Source organism: Rhineura floridana, chromosome 10 (assembly GCF_030035675.1).
Source record: "Rhineura floridana isolate rRhiFlo1 chromosome 10, rRhiFlo1.hap2, whole genome shotgun sequence".
Lineage (NCBI taxonomy): Eukaryota > Metazoa > Chordata > Lepidosauria > Squamata > Rhineuridae > Rhineura > Rhineura floridana.
In genome coordinates, this window is record NC_084489.1 from 84,706,898 (window position 1) to 84,729,896 (window position 22,999).

The 22,999-nt window shown below is 45.6% G+C and overlaps 1 protein-coding gene and 1 long non-coding RNA gene across 3 annotated transcripts in view; one reads left to right on the forward strand and one right to left on the reverse strand.

The window, feature by feature from the left end:
• Positions 1 to 22,999, reverse strand: part of CCDC13 (coiled-coil domain containing 13) — a 48,216-nt gene that overhangs the window by 5,099 nt on the left and 20,118 nt on the right. For both annotated transcript variants that reach the window (XM_061587350.1, XM_061587349.1), the window contains 8 exons: positions 20,482 to 20,646; positions 18,608 to 18,784; positions 15,310 to 15,516; positions 11,749 to 11,879; positions 8,501 to 8,575; positions 7,131 to 7,259; positions 5,126 to 5,280; positions 3,607 to 3,721 (listed from right to left, as the gene is read on the reverse strand). In XM_061587350.1, the coding sequence (XP_061443334.1) occupies positions 3,607 to 3,721; positions 5,126 to 5,280; positions 7,131 to 7,259; positions 8,501 to 8,575; positions 11,749 to 11,879; positions 15,310 to 15,516; positions 18,608 to 18,784; positions 20,482 to 20,646 (1,154 nt within the window). The remainder of the gene's footprint in view (positions 1 to 3,606; positions 3,722 to 5,125; positions 5,281 to 7,130; positions 7,260 to 8,500; positions 8,576 to 11,748; positions 11,880 to 15,309; positions 15,517 to 18,607; positions 18,785 to 20,481; positions 20,647 to 22,999) is intronic.
• LOC133365455 (uncharacterized) lies at positions 7,913 to 13,920 on the forward strand. The gene is made up of 3 exons (XR_009758217.1): positions 7,913 to 8,047; positions 11,756 to 11,927; positions 13,483 to 13,920. It is a non-coding gene; the product is annotated as an uncharacterized LOC133365455 (long non-coding RNA).

The following is a 22,999-nucleotide window of genomic DNA, read 5'->3' on the forward strand; positions in this document are numbered from 1 at the left end:
GCCACTAATGGGTTAACAGAGAGATTCAATGGCGTTTTGAAGGGCATGATCAGAAGCTATGTTCAAGATCACCCACAAGACTGGGATGAACGGTTGGGATGCTTCTTATTTGCATACAGAGAAGTCCCTCAGGAGTCAACAGGCTTCTCACCCTTTGAACTCATGTTCACTAGAAAAGTGAGGGGACCTTTGGAACTATTAAAAAATTCATGGGAAGGAACCCTGGGAAAGTACAAAACATCTGTAGTAGATTTTGTATTGGAATTCCGCAATAAATTAACATCAATGATGGAGGTGGTGGAAAAGAATTTGAGTCAAGCACAGGAGAAGCAACGTTACTGGTATGACAGAACAGCCAGGGAACGTGTGTATGATGTGGGAGATATGGTTATGGCGTTCATACCCAGGAAACATGACAAATTACAGGCTAACTGGGAAGGACAATATACCATCAGAGAAAGGCTTGACACAGTGACGTATGTAATCACCACAGACCAATTAAACAAAAGCAAAGTGGTTCATGTAAATATGTTGAAGCCTTACCATACCATGGATGTACAGGTGTTGCAAGTTACCTTATTCCCTGAGGGAAGTGGGCTTGAACTTCCAGATTTGATACAGGAAAGCAAAGACAAAGGAGGGGTAGATCAAGTGGAATGGTCAGAGGAGGTGAAGGAGGAAGTAAAAGAAGAGATTCTGAGAGTTTTGAAAACCTATAGGAATCTCTTTGGCAACAAACCTGACCGAACCAGTATAGTGATACATTCCATTGATACTGGAGATCATGCCCCAATCAGATCTGTTCCGTACCGTGTGAATGGGAAAGTTTTGAATGAGATCAAAAAGGAGGTGGAAGATATGCTGGAATTAGGAGTGATCAGGGAATCCATCAGTCCCTGGGCCTCAAGTATTGTCCTGGTTCCGAAAAAAGATGGAACGACAAGGTTTTGCATTGATTATCGGCTAATCAATAAAATTACTGTCCCAGATGCGTATCCTATGCCTAGGGTAGATGCAATGTTAGAGTTATTGGGGGCAGCAACCATTATCTCTACACTAGATCTCTGTAAAGGATTTTGGCAAAGGGAACTAGACGAGCAATCCAGAGCCAAAACTGCCTTCAGTACACCAGATGGGTTATATGAGTTTGTGACCTTACCCATGGGACTAAGGAACTCACCAAGTTCATTTCAGAGGCTAATCAATACTGTGTTGCGAGGCATGTCAGATTTTGCAGTGGCCTATATCGATGACGTGGCCATTTTTAGCAAGTCGGTGCCTGAGCATGTCCAACACCTGACAACAGTATTGGAGGCCTTAAGAAAAGCAGGCCTCACAATAAAAGCTAAGAAATGCCAGTTTGGACTAAAGGAAGTAATCTATTTAGGACATAAGGTGGGGAGTGGGAAAATCACCCCCTTATGGAGCAAGGTGGAGGCAATACAAGCATGGCCGATCCCCTTAACCAAAAAACAAGTAAGGGCATTTCTGGGTGTGGCTGGATTTTATAGGAAGTTTGTGAGAAATTTTGGGGAAATAGCAACCCCCTTGCATGAATTAACAAAGAAGAAGTGTTCTGAGCGTGTGGTATGGACGGATGAATGTCAGAAGGTTTTTGATCTACTGAAGCAAGCCTTGTGCCAAGGACCCATATTAATAGCACCAGACTATGAGAAACCATTCATCGTGGCTACAGATGCGTCGGACCTGGCGCTGGGAGTCGTCTTGCTACAGGAGAGAGAAGGCACCAGACATCCAGTGGCGTACCTGAGTCGCAAGCTGACGCTGAGGGAGAAAAACTATTCGTCGGTCCAGAAGGAGTGCCTAGCGGTCGTGTGGGGACTGAACAAGTTGCGCCCATACGTGTGGGGACGAAGATTCACAGTGACTACGGATCATCGGGCCTTGTTATGGTTGCAGACTATGAAAAACCATAACACTATGCTGCAGAGGTGGTCCTGGGCCCTACAGGACTATCAAGTGGACTTCCAGTTCATAAAAGGCAAGGACAATGTACTGGCCGATGGACTTTCCAGGCAAGTGGCCGGGACTGCAGTGACGTGACCAGACGGAAGGACAAAGAAAGACATTTTCCCCATAGAGACTTGTTTATATTGTTAACGCGACGTATAAATCCTGGAACAGGAATAATACTCTGCCGTTGTTTAAGGGGGGGGGAAATGTGATGTTCCTGTATTAATGTATATATGGTAAGTGTTGGTTGTTTAGAAGATACATGGTAAGTGGAGTGAAAGAGGAGGGGGAGTGAATGGGCAGTAGAATGCTAGATGATTGGCTGAGTGTTTAAAATGGCTGAACGTATAAAAGGAAGAGTGAGAGTGGAATCTGGGGGGGAGAAGAGAAAGAGTGGGTTGTTTGGTGGGTTTCAGAGAGTGGTTTGCCAGGAGAGAGTGGAGAAGGAGGGGGGTGGAGTTCGGATTAGTATTGAGTAAAACCATATGCTTATGTGCCTTAAGAAGAAATCTTGTTAATCTTGTTAGCTTTGTTATCTTTAATAAATACTTAATCTGGTTTACCAAAGGCCTGATCCTTCGCTGGGGTTTCACAGACCAGAAGGGAGGGTAAGGTAATGACCAAGGCTGAAGGGAAACTGTAACAAATGGTGGCAGCGGTGAAGAGAATAACAATACCAGTATTCAGAGTCTCTGGGAATACTAGTATTAGGACGTTACTGGTGGTTGCCTAGCAGGGGGATCTGTTGAGATCTGTGCTAGAGCGGGGAGAGAAACCATAAAAAAGGACAGTCCAGACTGGTGGAGTCCCTGGTGGTGCCTAGTGACAGGCAGTAGCCACGCGCAGGTAGGAACCTGACAGGGAGAGCCAAGGAAGGGCGTCACAGGGTACTCATAATGAAGGTCTTTCCACCTGGTCCTGTCCAGATGCTCTTTCCAGGACAGCAGGAGAATGCTGCAGCACTGTTGTGGCTGCATGTGCCACCACTGCCAGTGCTCCGGTGCTCTTTTACCAAGACCAGAAAGACCACTGTGGCTCACTCCACATGCACTTTACTCTGGCTCGAAGCAAGAGGCAGCATATGGGGCTATTAACAGCACTCTCAGTGGTATTTTTAAAAGTATTACTACATTTACATCTCTCCTTTCCTCCAAGGAGCTCAAGGTGGCATACATCTTCCTCCCGTCCCTCCCCTACCTGTCAGGTAGGTATGGCTGACAGAGACAGCTCCCCTAGCCCAGGATCCCCTAGTGAGGCTCATGGCTTAATGGGGATTTGAACTGGGCCTCCCCATTCCTAGCCCAACATTCTAACCACGACATTCCATGGGCTTTCAAACCACCAACACTCCCCCACCATGGGGCAGAGGCTCTTGGATGTGTGGATGAATGCTGCTGTGCAGGCAGACTGGCTTGAGTCTTCCTTCCCATATTGCTGGCACGTGCCACAAAATTTGCTACTGAAATCTTTCTATTCGGCTGCCCCCTAAATATACCCACATGCATGAAAGCAGCTGCTAAAAGGTTCAGGCTTTAAGCCTTTAGACTGCCCAATCGTGTTAAGGGCTTTCTCCTGAACCCAGAGGATTAGAAACATGAGTTCTGAAGGAACTCTGAGGAGAAAGCCTCCTACCTCGTGGACAGTTCTTCTATCTGGGACGCCAGGGGCACCTCCGAGAGCTGTGCTGAGGGAAGATCTTTCCTGTCGCCTGCATTCCAGCTCAGCCTGGTGCTGCTGAGCGGCTGAGCTGTAGATACAGGGCCTGTTGTTAAACGGGAACACACCAACAAAGAATCTTGCCCGCATTTCAAACCCAACCAAGTCTTCACATTCGTAACTGCCAGATATGCATGATCTTTTCCTGCTTTTGCTCTGTGAGAATCCCGTGCCTGAAGGTGTGTGTGGACTCTGGCTTTAGCTGGATTATGGGGAGAGATGTGGGGGGGGGAGGAGGAGGAGATGTCCTGGAACCACTAGGCAGCATTGTTACCACAGAGTGGAGAAGAAGAATTCACACTCTCTGGCCCAGGTAGAAAGATGGAACAAAAGACTACAGGAGGCTAAACATTTCAGACAGCCAGGAGTTTGGAGCTCTTGATGAGGCCATTTGGCTAAGCCTCCAGCCCAGTGGAGGCTGGTTTTGATTCAGATCTGGATTTATACAAAATGGGAAGCTGTTTTTCCCCACACTGGTCTATTAGGGCAAGTGGGGCACTGACCCACTCAGGCCAGCCTGTCCTCAGCCACCCCCTACGTGTCTACCCCGTTACTTGCAACAAGCCGAGGGGGTGGCCCTGCCTGTCAGCTTCTCCTCCTTAGTCTCAGTGTTGCCTTTGTAGAACTCAGCCCAGCGGAGGATGGGGACAAAAGCAGAATTAGTTGGCTCCGCGTCTCACTGGCGTCGCTGGCCGTTTGCTCTGGCCTCCTCGTCTTCCACCCTACCCGGCCGCCTCCACTGCTCCAGCCAGGGATAGTCACCTCCCAGCATTTACACGGAGTCACTGTTCATATACACACTGGAAGGCAAACTGGAAACTGAGGGCCAGAAGATACCTTTGGGGAGCTGTCAGTTACCGTGAGGACTGCCAAAGTTCTCCTCTGGCTTGGATGTTAGCGAGGGAGGCATCAGCTACTAGTCTACCTGGCCTGGTCTCCAAACCCCAATACTACTCCCTTGGGATCGAAACAAAGGTACCCCTCTGGGGAAACACGAGGGCCTCTGGGGCTGACTTTACACTGGTTTTCTATAGATTTGCCTGGTTATAATATCAAGTCCAGTCAAATCTTTTGACTGATCCTCTCCTCATCTTTCCATTCCAGTTGGCCATTACAAGAACTACAGAACTAAGAAGGAGTACCTGAGCTTGCTTGCTTTCCTTCTCCTTCCCAACCCCTTTTCTTTTTGTGTCGTGTCTTAGACTGTTTTTTCCAATGACACTTCTAAACCACCTTGGGAGCCTTTTTCAGGTGGAGAGTGGAATGAAAATGCTTTAAGCAAACAAACAAAATAAAGTTGCCATAATATGCAAGAGATCATCCTTTATGTTGTTATGGGCTTAAACTCTCACACCATCCGTAGACATTCAGCAGAAATGCTTTCTGCAGAGCCTCTGGGCAATGCATCTTGTCTTGATGCTCTAATCCATGTTACCTGCTTTGCTCTTTGAGAGGGTTTTCGGAATGCCAGAATTCTTCCCAGACTCCATTTTCAGTTTTTCAAACTGCTGCTCTAGAATGACACACCTGCGCTCCTGTTCTTGAAGCTTCTTCTCTGCTTCCCAGGTCTTAGTCGTGCTGTCATCCACCCTGGCATTCAAAACAGAAAGATTCTACATATAGTTCCTTCTACCATCATCATCATCATCATCATTTAGACTTGCTGCCTGCTCGCTGTTCAGAGATTTCCAAAAGACAGCATTTTTAAAAGCATAAACATATATAAAATATATTCTAGTACTGACACATTCGTACAAAAACATTCGCAGTTTATAAAAATACACAAAACAATTCCCACCATAACAACCACAGAAACCTTTGGCAGCACAGAACAAGAACATCTGAATTTTGAAACCATCAAAACCCTGGGGGGGGGGGGTTAGGTTTTTACCTGGTACGGAAATGATGTCAGTGAAAGTACCAGGAGGACCTCAGTGCGGAGAGCATTTCACAGATGGTGGCCACAACTGAAAAGGCCCTGTGCTCCTTGTCATTGTTTTCCTAGCCTCTCTCAAAAAAGGGTCCTGGAAAAGGGCCTCAGCTGAATGCTTTGGCTCTGGTGCTTTCTGTTCCTAAGGCTCCCCAGTAACAAAGATATTTTCACTTCCACACCTTCCTCTGTAAATTAGGATGCACAATGACTGACCTACAGGGTTGTTGTGGGGGCAAACAGAATAGAGACATTGAGGCTGCAATCTTATACATGCTTACTTGGGAGTGAGCCCCACTGAACTCAGTAAGACTTACTTCTGAGTAAACAAAGGTAGGTTTGCACTGTAAAGACAATTAAAATTGTTTTCATTGGCTGTGTCTGTGTTTGGTTTTAGCTGCCTTAATTTATTTATAATCTTTTTATCATTTAAATATTGTGCTGTAAACTTTTGATTGTTTGTAAACGGCCCAGAGAACTCAGTTATATGGGTGGTATACAAATGTAGTAAAACAATAAATAAGATTTGCTTGCAAGTTGTATGAATTATATGAGGTTGGATCCAGAGGTGTCCTTTTGCACACAGAAGGCATCTCCTGCTGAGACAAGGGGTTTTATATCTGGCATTCCTTGGGAATTCTAAGAAACCAAAATATCAGTGCAGTTTTGAAAGGCTCAGTACACCATTTTGATTCAAAATGGTGTCCAGTTGTATCCAAACATAGATGAAAACCTCTTCCTCAGTCTCAGGAACCATTATGCAAAACTTGCTTATGGCATCACCAAATGCAAAGTGAACAGAAAAACAATGTTCCAAAACACAGATGCTAGAGCATTATTTTCAGAACAAAACATTACTTTCTTTATAATCATCACATTTGCCCTTGCATCTCCTTAGTGCCTCAAAGGTGTATATTCATACCTAACATTCTTGGAACAAATGGAACTGCTTTATAATGAATCAGACCACCGGTCCATCTAGCCAGTGTGGTCTCCACTGATTGCCAGAGGCTCCCCGGGGTTTCAGGCAGTGGCCTCTCCCAGCCTGAAGATGCCAGGGGTTGAACCTGGAACCTTTTATATGCAAAACATGTTCTCATCAAGATGTAGGGGGGGTGGCCATCAACTTAATTGGCTTCAAAATGGGATTAGACAAATTAATATAGGGTAAGGTTGTCAATGGCTACAACTCATGATGGTTGTATACTCCCATCATGCCTCTGAATACCAGTCGCTGAGGTCACTGCCCTCATGCCATGATTTATGGGCTTCTGAGGCTGGCCTCTGTGGGGAACAGGATGTTGGACTAGACAGGCCTTTTTGTGTGATCCAACAGGGCTCTTCTTGTACTCTGCTACTGCACTAAGTCCTTCCCCTCCTTGGCTCTGATTTACTTTTGGAATTGCAAAAGGAAAAAAAGTGCCTTAGAGTTCCTTGGTTTTCCAAGGGGAACAAAAGTGAGGCCTGTTTTTCAAAGCACTGTCCTGTTTTGCACAGAGCAGCTTCTCACCTTTTCTGCAGGATGTTGACCAGTTCTATCAGCCTGTCCCTTTCAACTTCAGCAGCTTGGCAAAGAGCTTTGTACTCTGTGATCTGGATCTTCAGGGCTTTCATGTCTGGGTCATCGGGATCAACAATCCTAAAAAAGACATAAAGTGGGAAAAGGTCAGAGGTTCACGCAGATGACCGGTTTACCAAGTATTCACCTGGATTTGCTTGGACAAAGTTTACATAGAGGTTAGACTACATCTGGTCTTTATTAAGCATTCATTCTGATTTGTTTACGGGAAGGTTATACCACAATGAGCATTCATCCTGATTTGCTTGCCTGATGTTTACACCTCTTTCATTGGCTCATTCATTCATCCACACTTTTCTGTGCATTTCCTCGTCGTTTTCCTAACCACAAAAAGTCTGTTTCTTTTTAAAGTGGATTTCTTACACTAGGGTGTCTGTCATGCCCACCTCAGAGGACTCATCCGAGGAGGAAGAGGAATGGGAGACTGCAGACCCAGGAGAGAGAACAAGCAGGGAGACAGCCCAGGACCCTTCACCAGACCAGAGACAAGCCCCTGAGGTAGCCTGCCTGTCAGAATCAGGAAGTGACCAGGAGGCTGTCCCTTCCCCAGCAGAGAGAAGACACCAACAGGTGTTGCAGCAACGAAGGCAATCAGCACAATTAAGGAGCAGGAGAGCTTGCAAGAACACAGGCTGATTGGAAGCACCAGGGTGAGCATGCAGAGTACAAAAGGCTGGAAGGAAAGGGAGACTCCTTGCTAGAGTCAACATCCAGCCTTGCTGCAAGCATTACTCCAGCTCTCCCGTTAAACCCGTGCCTTGAACCCTGCCCTGCCTGATCTCTTGGTTTCTGGACACTTGGACTCCCTTAAGGACTTCTCTATCTCCTCCTTCGGCGCTTCCCAAATGGTAAAACATGCTGGCTGATCCCCTGGTTCCTTCTTCCTGGCAGATTTATGATCTGGCTTTATCTGTTCATTAGCTGCATGCCTCTATGAACCCTGATGTTTGACAGTGACAGAGTGCTTTAATCCACTTTAATTGTGCATACTTAAATTTAAGCAGCATCTGATGGGTGGTATTGGAACATAGGAACCAGCCTTATACTGAGCCAGACCACTGGCTTGGTATTTTCTACACTGCCTGGCAGAGGCTCCCTAGGACTTCAGAAAGGAGTCCTTTCCCAGCCCTACTTGGGAGATGCCGGGGACTGTACCTGGGACGTTCTGCATGCAAAGTAGATGCTCTACCACTGAGCTACGTTCTTGCAAAGATCAAGGGAACTTTGGAGTAGGGGAGAGGGACAACCCTATGCTAAGCTACAAATGGATGTTCTGCTTTCTACACATAGCTTGTACATACCTCCCAGGAGAGACAGCGGTTGGAAATGAAGTAGCCACAGAATCCACAAGGGTGTGTCCCATCTTGGACACCATCCTGGGAATGACAAAGCATTGTCAACATTTCTTCAATAGTTGGGTGTTTCACCTGCTCAACTTCCAACATCTGTGCACACTGCCACTTCTCTGGAGTGTGATCAGAAGGCTCTAAAGCACTGCTAATTTGCAGCTGATGTTGCGTATGTACAAAATCAAAACTCTCCTGATGTGACATACCAGGGCTGGACCCTACAGCCTAGTATTCATTGTTAAGCCTGTGTCTGGGATGCACCACTGTACACTGCAGCTTGGGTGTCACAATTGCATGCTCCTCCATTCAAACTAATTTCCTGCACATAGAAAACTGGCATGTCACAGACAGAAAACGGCTAGAATCTCTCTTTGACAGATACATTTTCTATGTGCATGGAATTTGTTAGTATGAAGGAAATTCAGTCATGTGAAGCTCCAACTAACTGAAACAGTATAGTTCTCACACAAGTTTATCAGTCTGTGAGAACTAGGCTAATGGAAACAGTCCGGCAAAAATGTCATTTGAATTGCCCATAAATGTACCAGCGAACTGGCGAAGCATTAAACAACTCTACTGCCCTCTAGTGGGAACTAATTTTCAGCCAATGCAAATGAAAAGGTTTAATTCCTTATCTCTTTCCCTGGAATAGCAATACTTTCAAACTCTGAAGTATTTGATCAGTTGCTCAAGAAATTCTTAATCAAAGGTGAGAAGAACTAAATAAGGAGGAAGACTTCTACACTGAACTGAGGCTCTTCGCTAATTTCTCTGTCAGTCTAGATTAACTAAGCACATAGAAGAACAAGCCTTGCTGAAGCAGAGCCAGCATGGCTTCTGCAAGGGAAAGTCCTGTCTCAGTAACCTATTAGAATTCTTTGAGAGTGTCAACAAGCATATAGATAGAGGTGATCCAGTGGACATAGTGTACTTAGACTTTCAAAAAGCTTTTGACAAGGTACCTCACCAAAGGCTTCTGAGGAAGCTTAGCAGTCATGGAATAAGAGGAGAGGTCCTCTTGTGGATAAGGAATGGGTTAAGAAGCAGAAAGCAGAGAGTAGGAATAAACGGACACTTCTCCCAATGGAGGGCTGTAGAAAGTGGAGTCCCTCAAGGATCGGTATTGGGACCTGTACTTTTCAACTTGTTCATTAATGACCTAGAATTAGGACTGAGCAGTGAAGTGGCCAAGTTTGCTGACGACACTAAATTGTTCAGGGTTGTTAAAACAAAAAGGGATTGCGAAGAGCTCCAAAAAGATCTCTCCAAACTGAGTGAATGGGCGGAAAAATGGCAAATGCAATTCAATATAAACAAGTGTAAAATTATACATATTGGAGCAAAAAATCTTAATTTCACATATATGCTCATGGGGTCTGAACTGGCAGTGACCGACCAGGAGAGAGACCTCGGGGTTGTGGTGGACAGCACGATGAAAATGTCGACCCAGTGTGCGGCAGCTGTGAAAAAGGCAAATTCCATGCTAGCAATAATTAGGAAAGGTATTGAAAATAAAACAGCCGATATCATAATGCCGTTGTATAAATCTATGGTGCGGCCGCATTTGGAATACTGTGTACAGTTCTGGTCGCCTCATCTCAGAAAGGATATTATAGAGTTGGAAAAGGTTCAGAAGAGGGCAACCAGAATGATCAAGGGGATGGAGTGACTCCCTTATGAGGAAAGGTTGCAGCATTTGGGGCTTTTTAGTTTAGAGAAAAGGCGGGTCAGAGGAGACATGATAGAAGTGTATAAAATTATGCATGGCATTGAGAAAGTGGATAGAGAAAAGTTCTTCTCCCTCTCTCATAATACTAGAACTCATGGACATTCAAAGAAGCTGAATGTTGGAAGATTCAGGACAGACAAAAGGAAGTACTTCTTTACTCAGCGCATAGTTAAACTATGGAATTTGCTCCCACAAGATGCAGGAATGGCCACCAGCTTGGACGGCTTTAAAAGAAGATTAGACAAATTCATGGAGGACAGGGCTATCAATGGCTACTAGCCATGATGGCTGTGCTCTGCCACCCTAGTCAGAGGCAGCATGCTTCTGAAAACCAGTTGCCGGAAGCCTCAGGAGGGGAGAGTGTTCTTGCACTCGGGTCCTGCTTGCGGGCTTCCCCCAGGCACCTGGTTGGCCACTGTGAGAACAGGATGCTGGACTAGATGGGCCAGCAGGCTCTTCTTATGTTCTTATGTTCTTATGTCATTGTGTACTGAGTAGCATATATACACGTCTCTGGTTCGTCAGTCTGGATGGAGTGAAAATTTCCCTCAAACTACAGAATAGACGCAGTGAACAAAGGGATAGGGCTGACAGATTCCCTGGAAATTCCTTGTCTGTTCAAAGGTTGTTGGTGTCATTCAGGATAAGAATGCTGTTATGAAAACCAAGGAAGTATGCCTCATATTTAGAGTTGCTGCCATTTTTTTCTGACATGGTTCCTGTACCTTCTGCATGACAGAAATCCAATAGGCCTTCTCCAGCATGGAGAAGCTGTACCTGCCAAACCTCTGCCTGTCATCCACATTATGAAGCACCTCTGTTGGGAAAAAGACATCAGAGTGCTATTCCCTGGTTCTATAAACGGTCCCAAATACGATCCATCACTGGAGATGGGATGTCAGAGTTGGACTTAGATGAAGCCACTAAATATTTTGCTTCTGGATGGAGCACTTGATAGATTTCTCTTGCCAGTCAGATCTGTCAGAGAGGAATATATGGAATCTAGACAGAGCTTTTCCCCCAGACCAAACTGGCTAAGGCAGCCTTCCCTAATCTGGTGTCCTCCAGATGTGTTGGACTACAACTCCCATCAGCCCTAGCCAGCACAACCATGCTGGCTGTGGCTGATGGGAGATGTAGTCCAAAACATTTGGGAGACACCAGGCTGTGGAAGCCAGGACTAAGGCCTTTGCTCACTTGATGTCCGATTTCTAGGAAGAGAGATCTGCAAATCATTTTGTGAATACTTGCTTGATGAGGGAGAATCAGCCGCACAGCAGACTTGCAATACATAGTGGCTGCCATGCCCCAAAGGTCCTTTTGATGTCCCACAACAAATTTATGAGCCCCTAAAGCAATTAAGAGATTTCCATAAACTATGAACAAGCTGCCAGGGTCCCCTTAAAACTCCATTCTGACAGGCAACTCCATTCCGATAAACCAAGGATTTTAAAGTGATTTTTTTTTTTACCGTGCAGAACCATTACTTCCAATGAGGTCATCTCTCCTGGATGATGAAGTATAATTCTCTTCTTCTAAAGACTCAGTAGATAGCGTGGAAATAGAGTCAGAACTGCTTCCCTCTTTTCGATGGAGATGGTGCTGGTATAAGACATCAACCAAGTCAGACTTTATACATTTTTGGCACAGGTGGGCAGATTTTGCTATCTCCTCTTTGCTTTCATCCTATTTCATGGCAGGACTGAGAAAGGGTTGTTGTTTTTTTGTTTAATTTCATAGACAGGTATGATTTTTATAAGCCATGCACATACCTGATGAGGCAGGAGAATTATGTTACATAAAGCACAAAGTTAGCAAATGCGTGTTTTGGTTTTACTTTGGTAAATAGCAACCTCGGGGGAGGGGTGCCATTGGCAGCTGTTCTCTTGGGTCAAGCAACAGCTGCTGAGGATTTGGGGAGTCTTGATCCAGATTGGAACTGTGGAGTCAGACGATTCCATTCTCTCTCCCAATCCAGATGTCCGCCCCTATTTACCAAAGAAAAAACAAGCACGCAATTGTTAATGATGCACTTAATGTAATGCATATTTGGCCCTGAGACAAGGCCCGTGATCAGCCAGCCAATCAGACCTGTAGGAAAAGTCATTCTTGAACCCTAGACATCACTCTCATCAGACCATGAGTACGAGCAAAACTTAATTAGGGAGGATATTTCCACACTACTGTCATATTTAACCGTCACTGTTTCCCACATAGAATCCTGGCAACTGCAATTTGTTGAGGAACCGTCAAAAAATACATCACCCTCCAACAGAACTACAGTTCTCAGGTCTCCCTGGGGAGAGAGAATGAGGGAGAGCAAGCCAGTTTAAATCCTACAGCATGCCCTCAACAATCCCAAGAGGAACTGCATTGGGCTCAAGTTGGCATGACCCACTATCCAGTCTCTGTTTGTGGCAGTCCCTACTGCCTGAGGCAAAGGATGACTGAGTGGGGGGTCTGCTCTTGACTCAATAGGCCACATCTGAGCATCAGAATAAAACTGATAAGGCAGTGCTGATAAATATATCCAGTTCTTTCTTGAACCTTGTTGTTGCTTGTTGTTGTTGGTGGTGGTGCTTTTACTCCTCGTTTCAGAGAGGTAATTGCAGACATTTATCCCTATAGTTGTTAAAGCCCCTTTCTGTATTTTATGAACTGTGAAATGTACAAACATTGTTAGTCAATTTCCTGAAAAACAAAGAATCAGCCTAGTGATTCTATGACTGAAGACTCACATTGTAAATCACTTGGAGCTCCACCCAGATGCCCTGCTGGCCTTTGAGACTCCTCAAAAGGTGAGCGATTTGTGTGAAGCTCCATTTAGATTTGCCTCCTGCTGCTTGATAAGAAGTTGCATTCCCTTTCCCCAACTTTGTGATGCGTCTGTAGGTCTTTCTGAGGGGCAAGGGCAGGCTTGCAAAACATGTGGCCCACACAGGCAAATGCAGCCCACCAGCCTGACAATATCCCTGACTTTTGCAGTCCTAGAAGCTAAGCCCATGGCAGGCCGTGTTTGGTAGGCTGCCCTTGCTATGGCAGATGACAAGTTGTGCAGGTATGGATTAAGGAAAAAGACTTCAAATGCAACCAGACAAATGAAAAGGAAGGCTCATCGTGTAAGATGGGGCCAATCTGACCTAGGCCCTACGGACAGAGTGAGCTGTGTAATAAATCAATCAATCCTGCTTTTTCCAAACAACAGGTCTCCCCTTGAGGCAAATCCTCCATGGAAATGCTGCAAGAAAAGATATGAGGATGAACACATGAAGCTGCTTCGTACAGAGTCAGACCAAAGGACCATCTAGCCCAGTACTATTCTACTCTGGCAGGCACCATTCATGCAGGGTCTCAGACCTTCCCATCACCTACTACCCAATCTTTCTGACTGGAGATGCCAGGGACTGAACCTGTAGTCTTTGGTGCACAAAGCACATGCCCTAACCCTAAACAATGGGCCCCTCCCAAAAGTGGTCCTGGGTTGGTGGGTGTCAAGTTTTGCAATTATTAACTGGCTACAATTCCCTCCTAAAAAAAGGCACCACTTACAAAAAATGATATCCAGGAATGGTCCTTGTTAAATGCATGGGGTGCTGTTCCTGCAGAATTCTAGTACGGGTTTGGAGTAAACCAGTATGGACAGTTGGGAAAGCAGTGGTGGGGGGAGGGGAGAGGGGGGTGCAGTATGGCCTCTGTACATGTGAGCTACAACACCTTCACAAGACCCTTTTGTGCATTCTCAGTGTGTGTGTGCTTAGACCATTAAAAAAAAGACCCAATGTACATTTGCAAACTTTGATAGTGAGGACAATTTGCCATTAACATTTTATTTTAAAATCCCTTCTCATGTGTCACAGGTACATGGGCAGGCAAGCCAGCCATGGCAGATGTCCTGGTTTCATAGACAAGAGCACAGTTGCGGGCATCACTGCAGCAGAGGCCTGGTGCACGAATAGCACAGAAATCAGGGTATGTAGCAGCGATGGTTCAGGGCATTGTTATGTCCTTATTACTTGTAGTTCCAATGGATTCATTTTTAAAAAATGCAAAGTAGCTGCAGGTGGATTTACACTGAACAGGGGAATGGCAGGGAGGAAATGGGCTGTTCAACCTTTTCCTGGCCAGCAGTTTTTAATTTTTTCCCCTTCAGTCACTGCTCCTACATCCCAAATGCTTGTTTCCCACTTTCGGGAGAAAAGATACAGGGTACAGTGTCTTTTCTTCCCCTTTGAGAGAAAAGAAGCTGGGGTGTGGGGAGAGTTTGAGTATAAAAATGGCAGTAAGACAGTTACTTTACCTCTCCTTCACATTCCCCCAGCACAGCACAGCAACTTTACATTCAAAAACAAAACCCATCAGGAAGAATTATGGAACTACAAACAGTATACAGTAGACCCTTCAATGACATAGGAAGCTGCCCTTTACTGAGTCATCTAGTTTAATATTGTCTACACTGACTGGCAGTGGTTCTCCAAGGTTTCAGGCAGGAGGGTCTCTCCCACCCCTAACTTGAGATGCTGGAGATTGAACCCGTGACCTTCTGCATGCAAGGCAGATGCTCTACCACTAAGCTACAGCCCTTCCCCAAAATCCCAGAATTGGTTTGGAACTGATCTTGGGTCACCCCTTTGAATTTACATGCTGCTTTGGGGCTGAGGAACTTGTGGCCCTGCAGATGATGTTGGACCTTGGCTTCTATCAGCCCAGGCAGCATGGTCCAATGGTCAGGCATGATAGGAGTTGGGAATCCAGCAACATCTGGAGGACCACAAGTTCCCCATCTTTGTGCTACTTCACTGATGCTTCTCAAATGTTTGGGTTACTTCTGCTGTCTGGCTGCTCCTGGGACAAGCCCTGAGGCAAGCTGCCAGAGGCCCATTGCACAGTAAACGTCTGTTACACGGCTGTTGCCTCCTGTATGTCTGTTTCTTCCAAAGGCCTGTTTGAAGGGAAGCCACTAATGCTCACCACCTGATTTGGAAGGTCCCCTAGTGAGCCATTTTCTCTAGCTAATTTATCTGATCTGGTTTACCTGCAGGGTGAGCTGGCTGACCTTCTCCTCCAGTTCCCTCACCCTGGCTTCTCGCTCGGCCACCATCTGCTTGAGCTGTTCTATGAGGCAGTTTTGCTTCTGGACCTCAGTGTTCAGCTGCATCCCCAGGTGCTGGTGGCATTCCTTGTTCCTCTCGTCCTGCTGGCTCAGGTTCTTCAAGATGATTTGCATTTCCTTCTGCTGGCTCTGGTGAAGCAGAAAAGGCACAGGGTTCGTACATACACAGTCATTAAATGTGCATGAAGGTAGGGGGTGTTGAGCCTAAAGCTACTTGCAAGAGACCCGCGGCAATACAAAGCTGACGTCTATGATGTAAAGAAATGCATCAGCCAGTGTGTACCTCTGAGACAAGCTTCTTGAAGCTAAGTGACTCCCACAATGGATCAAACCAATCCATTATAATCATCCAGGCTGGTATTCGCAATCTCTCTCCATCACAAGGATTTCACATTTGTTACATTTTTGCATAATAAAAACATATTCCAGCCAGTAGCGACTGGCAGGGGGGGAGGTGCTTGTGTCCATGTTGCTGATGCTTACTGAGAGGTCTGTGTGATAAGACCTCGGGGTTGTAGTGGACAGCACGATGAAAATGTCGACCCAGTGTGCGGCAGCTGTGAAAAAGGCAAATTCCATGCTAGCGATCATTAGGAAAGGTATTGAAAATAAAACAGCCGATATCATAATGCCATTGTATAAATCTATGGTGCGGCCGCATTTGGAATACTGTGTACAGTTCTGGTCGCCTCATCTCAAAAAGTATATTATAGAGTTGGAAAAGGTTCAGAAGAGGGCAACCAGAATGATCAAGGGGATGGAGCGACTCCCTTACGAGGAAAGGTTGCAGCATTTGGGGCTTTTTAGTTTAGAGAAAAGGCGGGTCAGAGGAGACATGATAGAAGTGTATAAAATTATGCACGGCATTGAGAAAGTGGATAGAGAAAAGTTCTTCTCCCTCTCTCATAATACTAGAACTCGTGGACATTCAAAGAAGCTGAATGTTGGAAGATTCAGGACAGACAAAAGGAAGTACTTCTTTACTCAGTGCATAGTTAAACTAAGGAATTTGCTCCCACAAGATGCAGGAATGGCCACCAGCTTGGACGGCTTTAAAAGAAGATTAGACAAATTCATGGAGGACAGGGCTATCAATGGCTACTAGCCATGATGGCTGTGCTCTGCCACCCTAGTCAGAGGCAGCATGCTTCTGAAAACCAGTTGCCGGAAGCCTCAGGAGGGGAGAGTGTTCTTGCACTCGGGTCCTGCTTGCGGGCTTCCCCCAGGCACCTGGTTGGCCACTGTGAGAACAGGATGCTGGACTAGATGGGCCACTGGCCTGATCCAGCAGGCTCTTCTTATGTTCTTATGAGGCAAGGCAGTGAGGTTGGCAAGGTGCAAATGCACTGGCAGGGCCAATCCAGTGCTCCTGCTGGCGTTTGCACCTTGCCCGCCTCACCCCTCCCGACAAGCAGCAATGACATGGGAGGTCAGGTGAGCCCCACCCCCCTGCCAACTGCTGTGGCCTCCAGCAGAAGATAAAACAAGGTCTTGCCTGGCAGGTAAGGTTTATTCTGTTCCAGCAGAAGGGCTATTACAGCACATGCATATATGTATATTTTAGAGCTGTCAGTTAATTAATGTTCAATTGGCTGATATTCAACAGATAAATTAATTGTTAAGATTTAAACATTTTGCATATAACCAAAACTTCAATTTGGGTGCCCTTTTGGGGAATGATTTTAATGAGGAGTCTATCTTTAGATTTTATTAAGCAAATTATTAATTTTATTAGGGGAAAGGCTGTAGCTCAGTGGTACAGCTTTACATGCAGAAGGTCCCTGGTTCAATCCCTGGCAGTTTCAGGTAAGGCTGGCAAAGTCCCCCATGTGAACCTCTGGAGAACTGCTGCCGGTCAGTGTAGACAATACTGAGCTAGATGGACCAATGCATTTGATTTGGTATTAAGGCAGCTTCCTATGTTCCTAAAAGCTAAAATCATACCTTCATTTTTATTCTTTAATATCTCAATACGCTAGAGCCAAAATTACTTCAAAAGCAGATACACCCTTGACTTGCAGCTCTCACCAATTAATCACTTGAAGCTTTAGTGGATTGCTTTACCCATTAACATGATTACAGTGGCAGCAGATAGACAAGGCAGGCAGGCAGGCATACACACACTCAAAGTGTGCTTCCAATAATCCCAGCCAATGCATTTTCTTTCAGCCGCACTAGATAAAATGAAACAGCCAAAAGCAATTTTTAAAAAAAGGCATATATGATTATGATGACAGTTATAATTTTTCCTGTCAATGGCTACCCTATTTCAAAGGCTCAGCACTGGTTGCCATCAGCCAGATACTGTAATCCAAGATTCTGCATGGAATTTAAACAAGCTTCACTTGTTTCAAACACGGCACACATTCCACTGAAATCAATGGCAAGGGAAAACCCTTAGGTTTATATACACACACACACACTTCCTAGAGTATTTTTTAAAATATTTATTAAAATATTTTTTTAAAAGGTTACCTTCCCACTCTACTACATCAGCTACAAACAGTAATAAACCATGTGGGAAAATCACTCTTGGTTTCAGAGCTCTGAGACAATATTTGTCACTGAATGTGTAGCAGTTACTCACTTGTGGCAAGTTACCCACATGGTGCTTTCCTGCTGTGGAAAAGCTGCATCTTCCCAGATTCAAACTTTAACACTTAATTGATGGGAAAATATTATTTCTACCCCTTGGCTACCACAACTATTGCAAGTGAGTAAGGTATGTGGACAGAGACTGGACCCACTGGTTAGTGCCTCTGACATCAGTGCAATTTAACTCAAGCCCCAAGTCCCTGCTGGAGCCAATGTGGAACTTCTCTTTCCCTGCCTTCTCACCCAACTCCCCACTCCTTTTTGTTGTTTTCCTAAGGTTTTTGGGAAGCACTGAGCACAGGCTTGAACAAGCCTGTTGAACTCTCTCCCTCCACTGGCCAATTCTGATAAGTGTCAACTATCTGATGTCTGATGATTGACAGGTGGGACCACCCATCTGTCAAAGTTGGCCCCATGGTGGCGATGGGCTTGCCAAGCCATAAAGGTTCCCCATCACTGCTCCAGGGCCTCAGGCAGACACCATAGGATAGAATTAACTCTTGTAGGATGTTAGAGGGAAACGCAGATGCTGGTAGCATTCTGAAGGTTTATATTGCTATGAGTAGTAGTCACCAGCACTGAACCTCTCTGGTGTGGAGAAGGAATTTCACTAGCCAGTTCATACCAATAAAGCATCAATGAGTTCATCATCGTGCTTTCCTTTGTCCAGCAGGGTTGAGATTTGTTCTTTTAGCGTTTTTACTTCGTTAGACAATACTTTGTTCCGAGATTTGGATCCATCAAGCTTCTTCTTCAGATCTTCGTGATCCTTCTGGAGGGTATTATGTTCACCGGTAAGTTTCTGCAGTCAAGCACATACAGAAAGTCAAACTGACGCCGCAGGGAATTGTACATAAAAACACTTTCCCCGTCTTGAGAGGATGCTCACAATATCCTGTGATGGCAGGATCTCCAGGGCTTTGCATTCATATAAAGTATAACTATGGATGCGGCAGAGTTCTTCTGCAATTTTATTTTAACCCCATGCAGCACTGGCAGACTGCATCCGAGTGCCAGACAGTTGTGTGGAAAGCAGTTGCTTAACCCTCTTCATTCCAACCCTTTTTTCAGCTCAAGGTCACACCACACAGGCCGCTCTTTCATCTCCGTGTGAAGAGATGCAGGGTCCCTATAGCTCCTCCACTGTGCAGTGGGTGAGAAAGCACCTTGGGCAGCATGAGTTTGAGCTGAAAAGCAACAGGGGGCGGGGAGAGGGTTAGCACCCTCTTTACACATACCCTCCTTCAGCTCAGACGCCGCCTGCCCCAGGCTGCTTTGAATTAAAACAACAATGCAAAGGAATGATGGGACATGTAATTTAAGTGACAGGATATAAATTAATTCCTTATTACCACCTTGCATAACATGTAACCCATGGATCCACCAAGGGCTCAGTGAACTTCTCATGGTGGTGTTTTCAAATGTTATTTTTGCTGAGACAAGGGTAGCTCCATAAAAGAAAAATAACATTCATACAATAATAAAGAAGCTTAAAGCCAAAAGTAAAGAAAGAACAGTATCAAACTGTTGGGTTACAGGAAGGCTGTCAAGCATCTGGTAAGCTAAGATATTATTATCATTAATAATATTTGCATTTATATCCCACCTTTTCTCCAAGGAGCTCAAGGTGGCGTACATGGTTCTCCCCCTCCTCATTTAATCCGTGCAACAACCCTGTGAGGTAGATTTGGCTGAGAAGCAGTGACTGGCCTAAGGTCGCTCACTGAGCTTCATGGCTGAGTGGGGATTGAACCCTGGTATACCAGGTCTTAGCTCAACACTCTAACCACTACACCTCACTAGCTCTCAATATATGGTAGACAAGATATGTGGCTGATGGTCTCTGGCTTGGTGGGTCACAATCTGTGCACGCTTGCCATATTCCAAAGGCCAGCACAGCCTGTCTGTCAGACTATCACTGATCAACATGAGCAGGTCGCTTCCTCTGCATGAGAGATTTCAGGGTCAGGTTCGGATGGGTCAGGGTATGTATGAAGACATAGAAGGTATCAAAGGCTGGAGAAAACTGGCCCCAGTGGTGTTCCAGCGGCAGTTTCTCTCACCTGCTTAACCCTTACTCTTTGACCAGTGGTCCTGAGCAAGTTCCTCTCACTTGCTTCCTTCCAGTCTTTTTGCATCTCAAGATCACACTTCACAAGCTGCTTTTTCACCCATAGGGGGAAAAGATACAGGGCCCTTCTAACTCCTTCCCCTTTTGAGAACTAGAAGACTGGAAGTTCAGTTCAAACCATTTCAAATATGACAATCAGAGCTCTTGGGAACAGCTGTGTGCGAAGGGTGGGTGCGCTTCTGTGTATCCACCCTATATGTGAACGGTAGCAGGCCAGAAAGGGTGCCTTGCGAGGGACCACAGACTATAGTTCAATCCAAGAGCTGTGAGACCTGGCGTCCTTCCATCCAGTCTTGTCTGTCTGATACCAAGCAGGAAGCCCAGACTTCAGTAAAAAGGTAGATTTGCTCCTAGCCTTTCTTCCTCACCTCCAGGCCTTCTTTCTTTTCTTTTTCCAAGCTTCGAATCCGCTGCAAGTTCTTCTCTTGGGCAGATCTCTTCCTTGAGTCTGTAAAACTTAAAACGTCTTCATCGGCAGTGCTTTCAGACAGCCTGCTTCTGTTGTGGCCTAACTGGTTCTCAAGCTCCCGGACCTAGAGGAGAAAGTGGAGAATGTACATAATTCCAGCTGCTGCTCTAGGCACATACAAATTGTTCCACTTGAATGAAAAGGGCAGTGTCGGACCCAGACAGCAAGCTGGCAAATAGCTTGCTTGCCTGGGTGGAGTATAAATTGACCCCAGGCAACAAAATGGTGGCCCTTCTACGGAATTCATCTGCTATAGCCTTAAAAAAATTAATCCATTGCTCATGCTCAATCTAGCCCAAGCTGAGAGACAACTCTGTCAACTCATTGGCTGTGTACAAACTAGGGGTGCCGGGTTCAGGGCTTGAGACTCATCCTGTATCTTTAGGAGAAGAAAAAGTCAGCCAAGTGCAGGTGTTCTTGCAACTCTGTAATGGAAAAAAACACAAGGTGGAATTCTCCCTTCCCCCTGCACAACTTTTAAAGATACAGAAGACCTCTTGGAGGCTGGGCCCGGCAACCCGACTACAAACCATACATTTAAAGCATATTATTTTCCGCAGTGAATCCTGGGGACTGTAGTTTGCCCCTGTGATGTCCTTATATGTCAAAACCTATAAATATAGTAAGTGCGGGTTTATTAAGGGATATATGGTAAGTGAATTGAATGAGAGGGGGGAGAGCATGGGTTGGAAGGCTGGAGAATGCTGGATTATGATTGGCTGAGTGTTTGAATGGTTGAAGGTATAAATGGGAGGATGACAGTTGAGAGGGGGTCGGTTGGTGAGAGTTGTTGGAGAGTCGTTAGCGGAGAGTTATTTGGATGGGTTGGTCGGCAGAGTTCTGAGGGAGGGTTGGATTATATTTGGCTGATATTTAGACAGTATATATATGACAGAAACATAAAGAGTGACACTATATGAAACCATACGCTTGTTAAACATTCCTAAAGTAATCTTGTTATTTCCTGGTGTTATCAAATAAATACTTTTATTAGTTTACCAAAAGCCTGATCCTTGGCTGGGGATACACAGACCAGAAGGGAGCGCAGGGTAATTACCAAGGCTGGAGGGAAACAGTATCACATAAATGGTGGCAGCGGTAAAGGGAGATATCGTCAAGTATCCAGAGCAACCCAGGATTGTATGCTTTATAGACAAAGATACAGGGGGGTTGTGGACAGCAAGGGCACCCAGACACAAAGTAACAAGCCATAGGGGGACTAAGGTGAAGTCTCTAGCAGTATTGTTTACAGGGAGTGGCTGGTGGTGCTGCCTAGCAGTGGGATCTTGTGAGATCTGTGCTAGAGCGGAGTGAGAAAAAATAAAAACGATGATCCTGACTGGTGGTGTCCTGAGGTGGTGCCTAGTGAAAGGCGGTAGCCACAAGCAGGTGGGAACCTGATAGGGAGAGCCAAAAGGTGGGATCGTCACAGCCCCTCACAGAGCTATCATTCCCAGCACCCTTAACAAACTGCAGCTCCCAGGATTCTTTTGGGGACACCATATGCTTTAAATGTATAGTGTGTTCACAGCCATTCTGTGTGCTAGTTCAGTGCACTGACTTTTCCATGCCTGTCTGAAAGGTCAGCAATTCATTCTTCACTGACTTATTTCTTAGGCCTAGTTCTCATTGAAGTGCTCAACCTGTTTCTGAAAGGTACCACTTCAGATGGCAAGTGGGGGCTCATGTGACTGAATGCTACCCCATACACAAGGATTTACTTCACACAGTAGTCTAGCATGTCAAGTAGATGACTAGGCTGCAGCTCTTCTCCATAACAACTGTGTCATTGTGAGGAGCAAACTGTTTTGTATGAAGGACCATTCAGTTACGGGAGGCCTCCACCAGTAATCTAAAATGGTATGGCCCAGCCGCAGGCTTAACCCCTCAGTGACAACACGATCTTATAGAAAACTATCTAGAAAATGACGGCCTGTTCTGGATGGGGTTGCACTCCCCTGGAAGGAGCAGGACTGCGGCTTGGGGGTACTCCTCGATCCAACGCTGTCACAGGAGGCTCAGGTGGCCAGGAGTGCCTACTTCTAGCTTCAGCAGGCTTGCCAGCTATGGTCGCTTTAGGACACGGATGACTTGGCCACAATACTTCATGCTCTGGTAACTTCCAGACAGGATTATTGCAATTCGCTCTATGTAGGGCTGTCTTTGGAGGCGATTCAGAAACGTCAACTGGTCCAAACTGCAGCAGCCAATTACTGGCTGGAGTTTATTTATTATTTATTTATTTAGTTGCATTTCTAAACCGCCCTATAGCTAGGGCGGAGTTGCTTTTAGAGTTCATATAACCCCTGCTCTAAAACAGTTGCATTGGTTGACATTTTATTTCTGAGCCCAATTAAAGGTGCTCATGCTAGTGTTTAAAGCCCTAAATGGCCTAGGCTCCAAATATCCGAGAGACC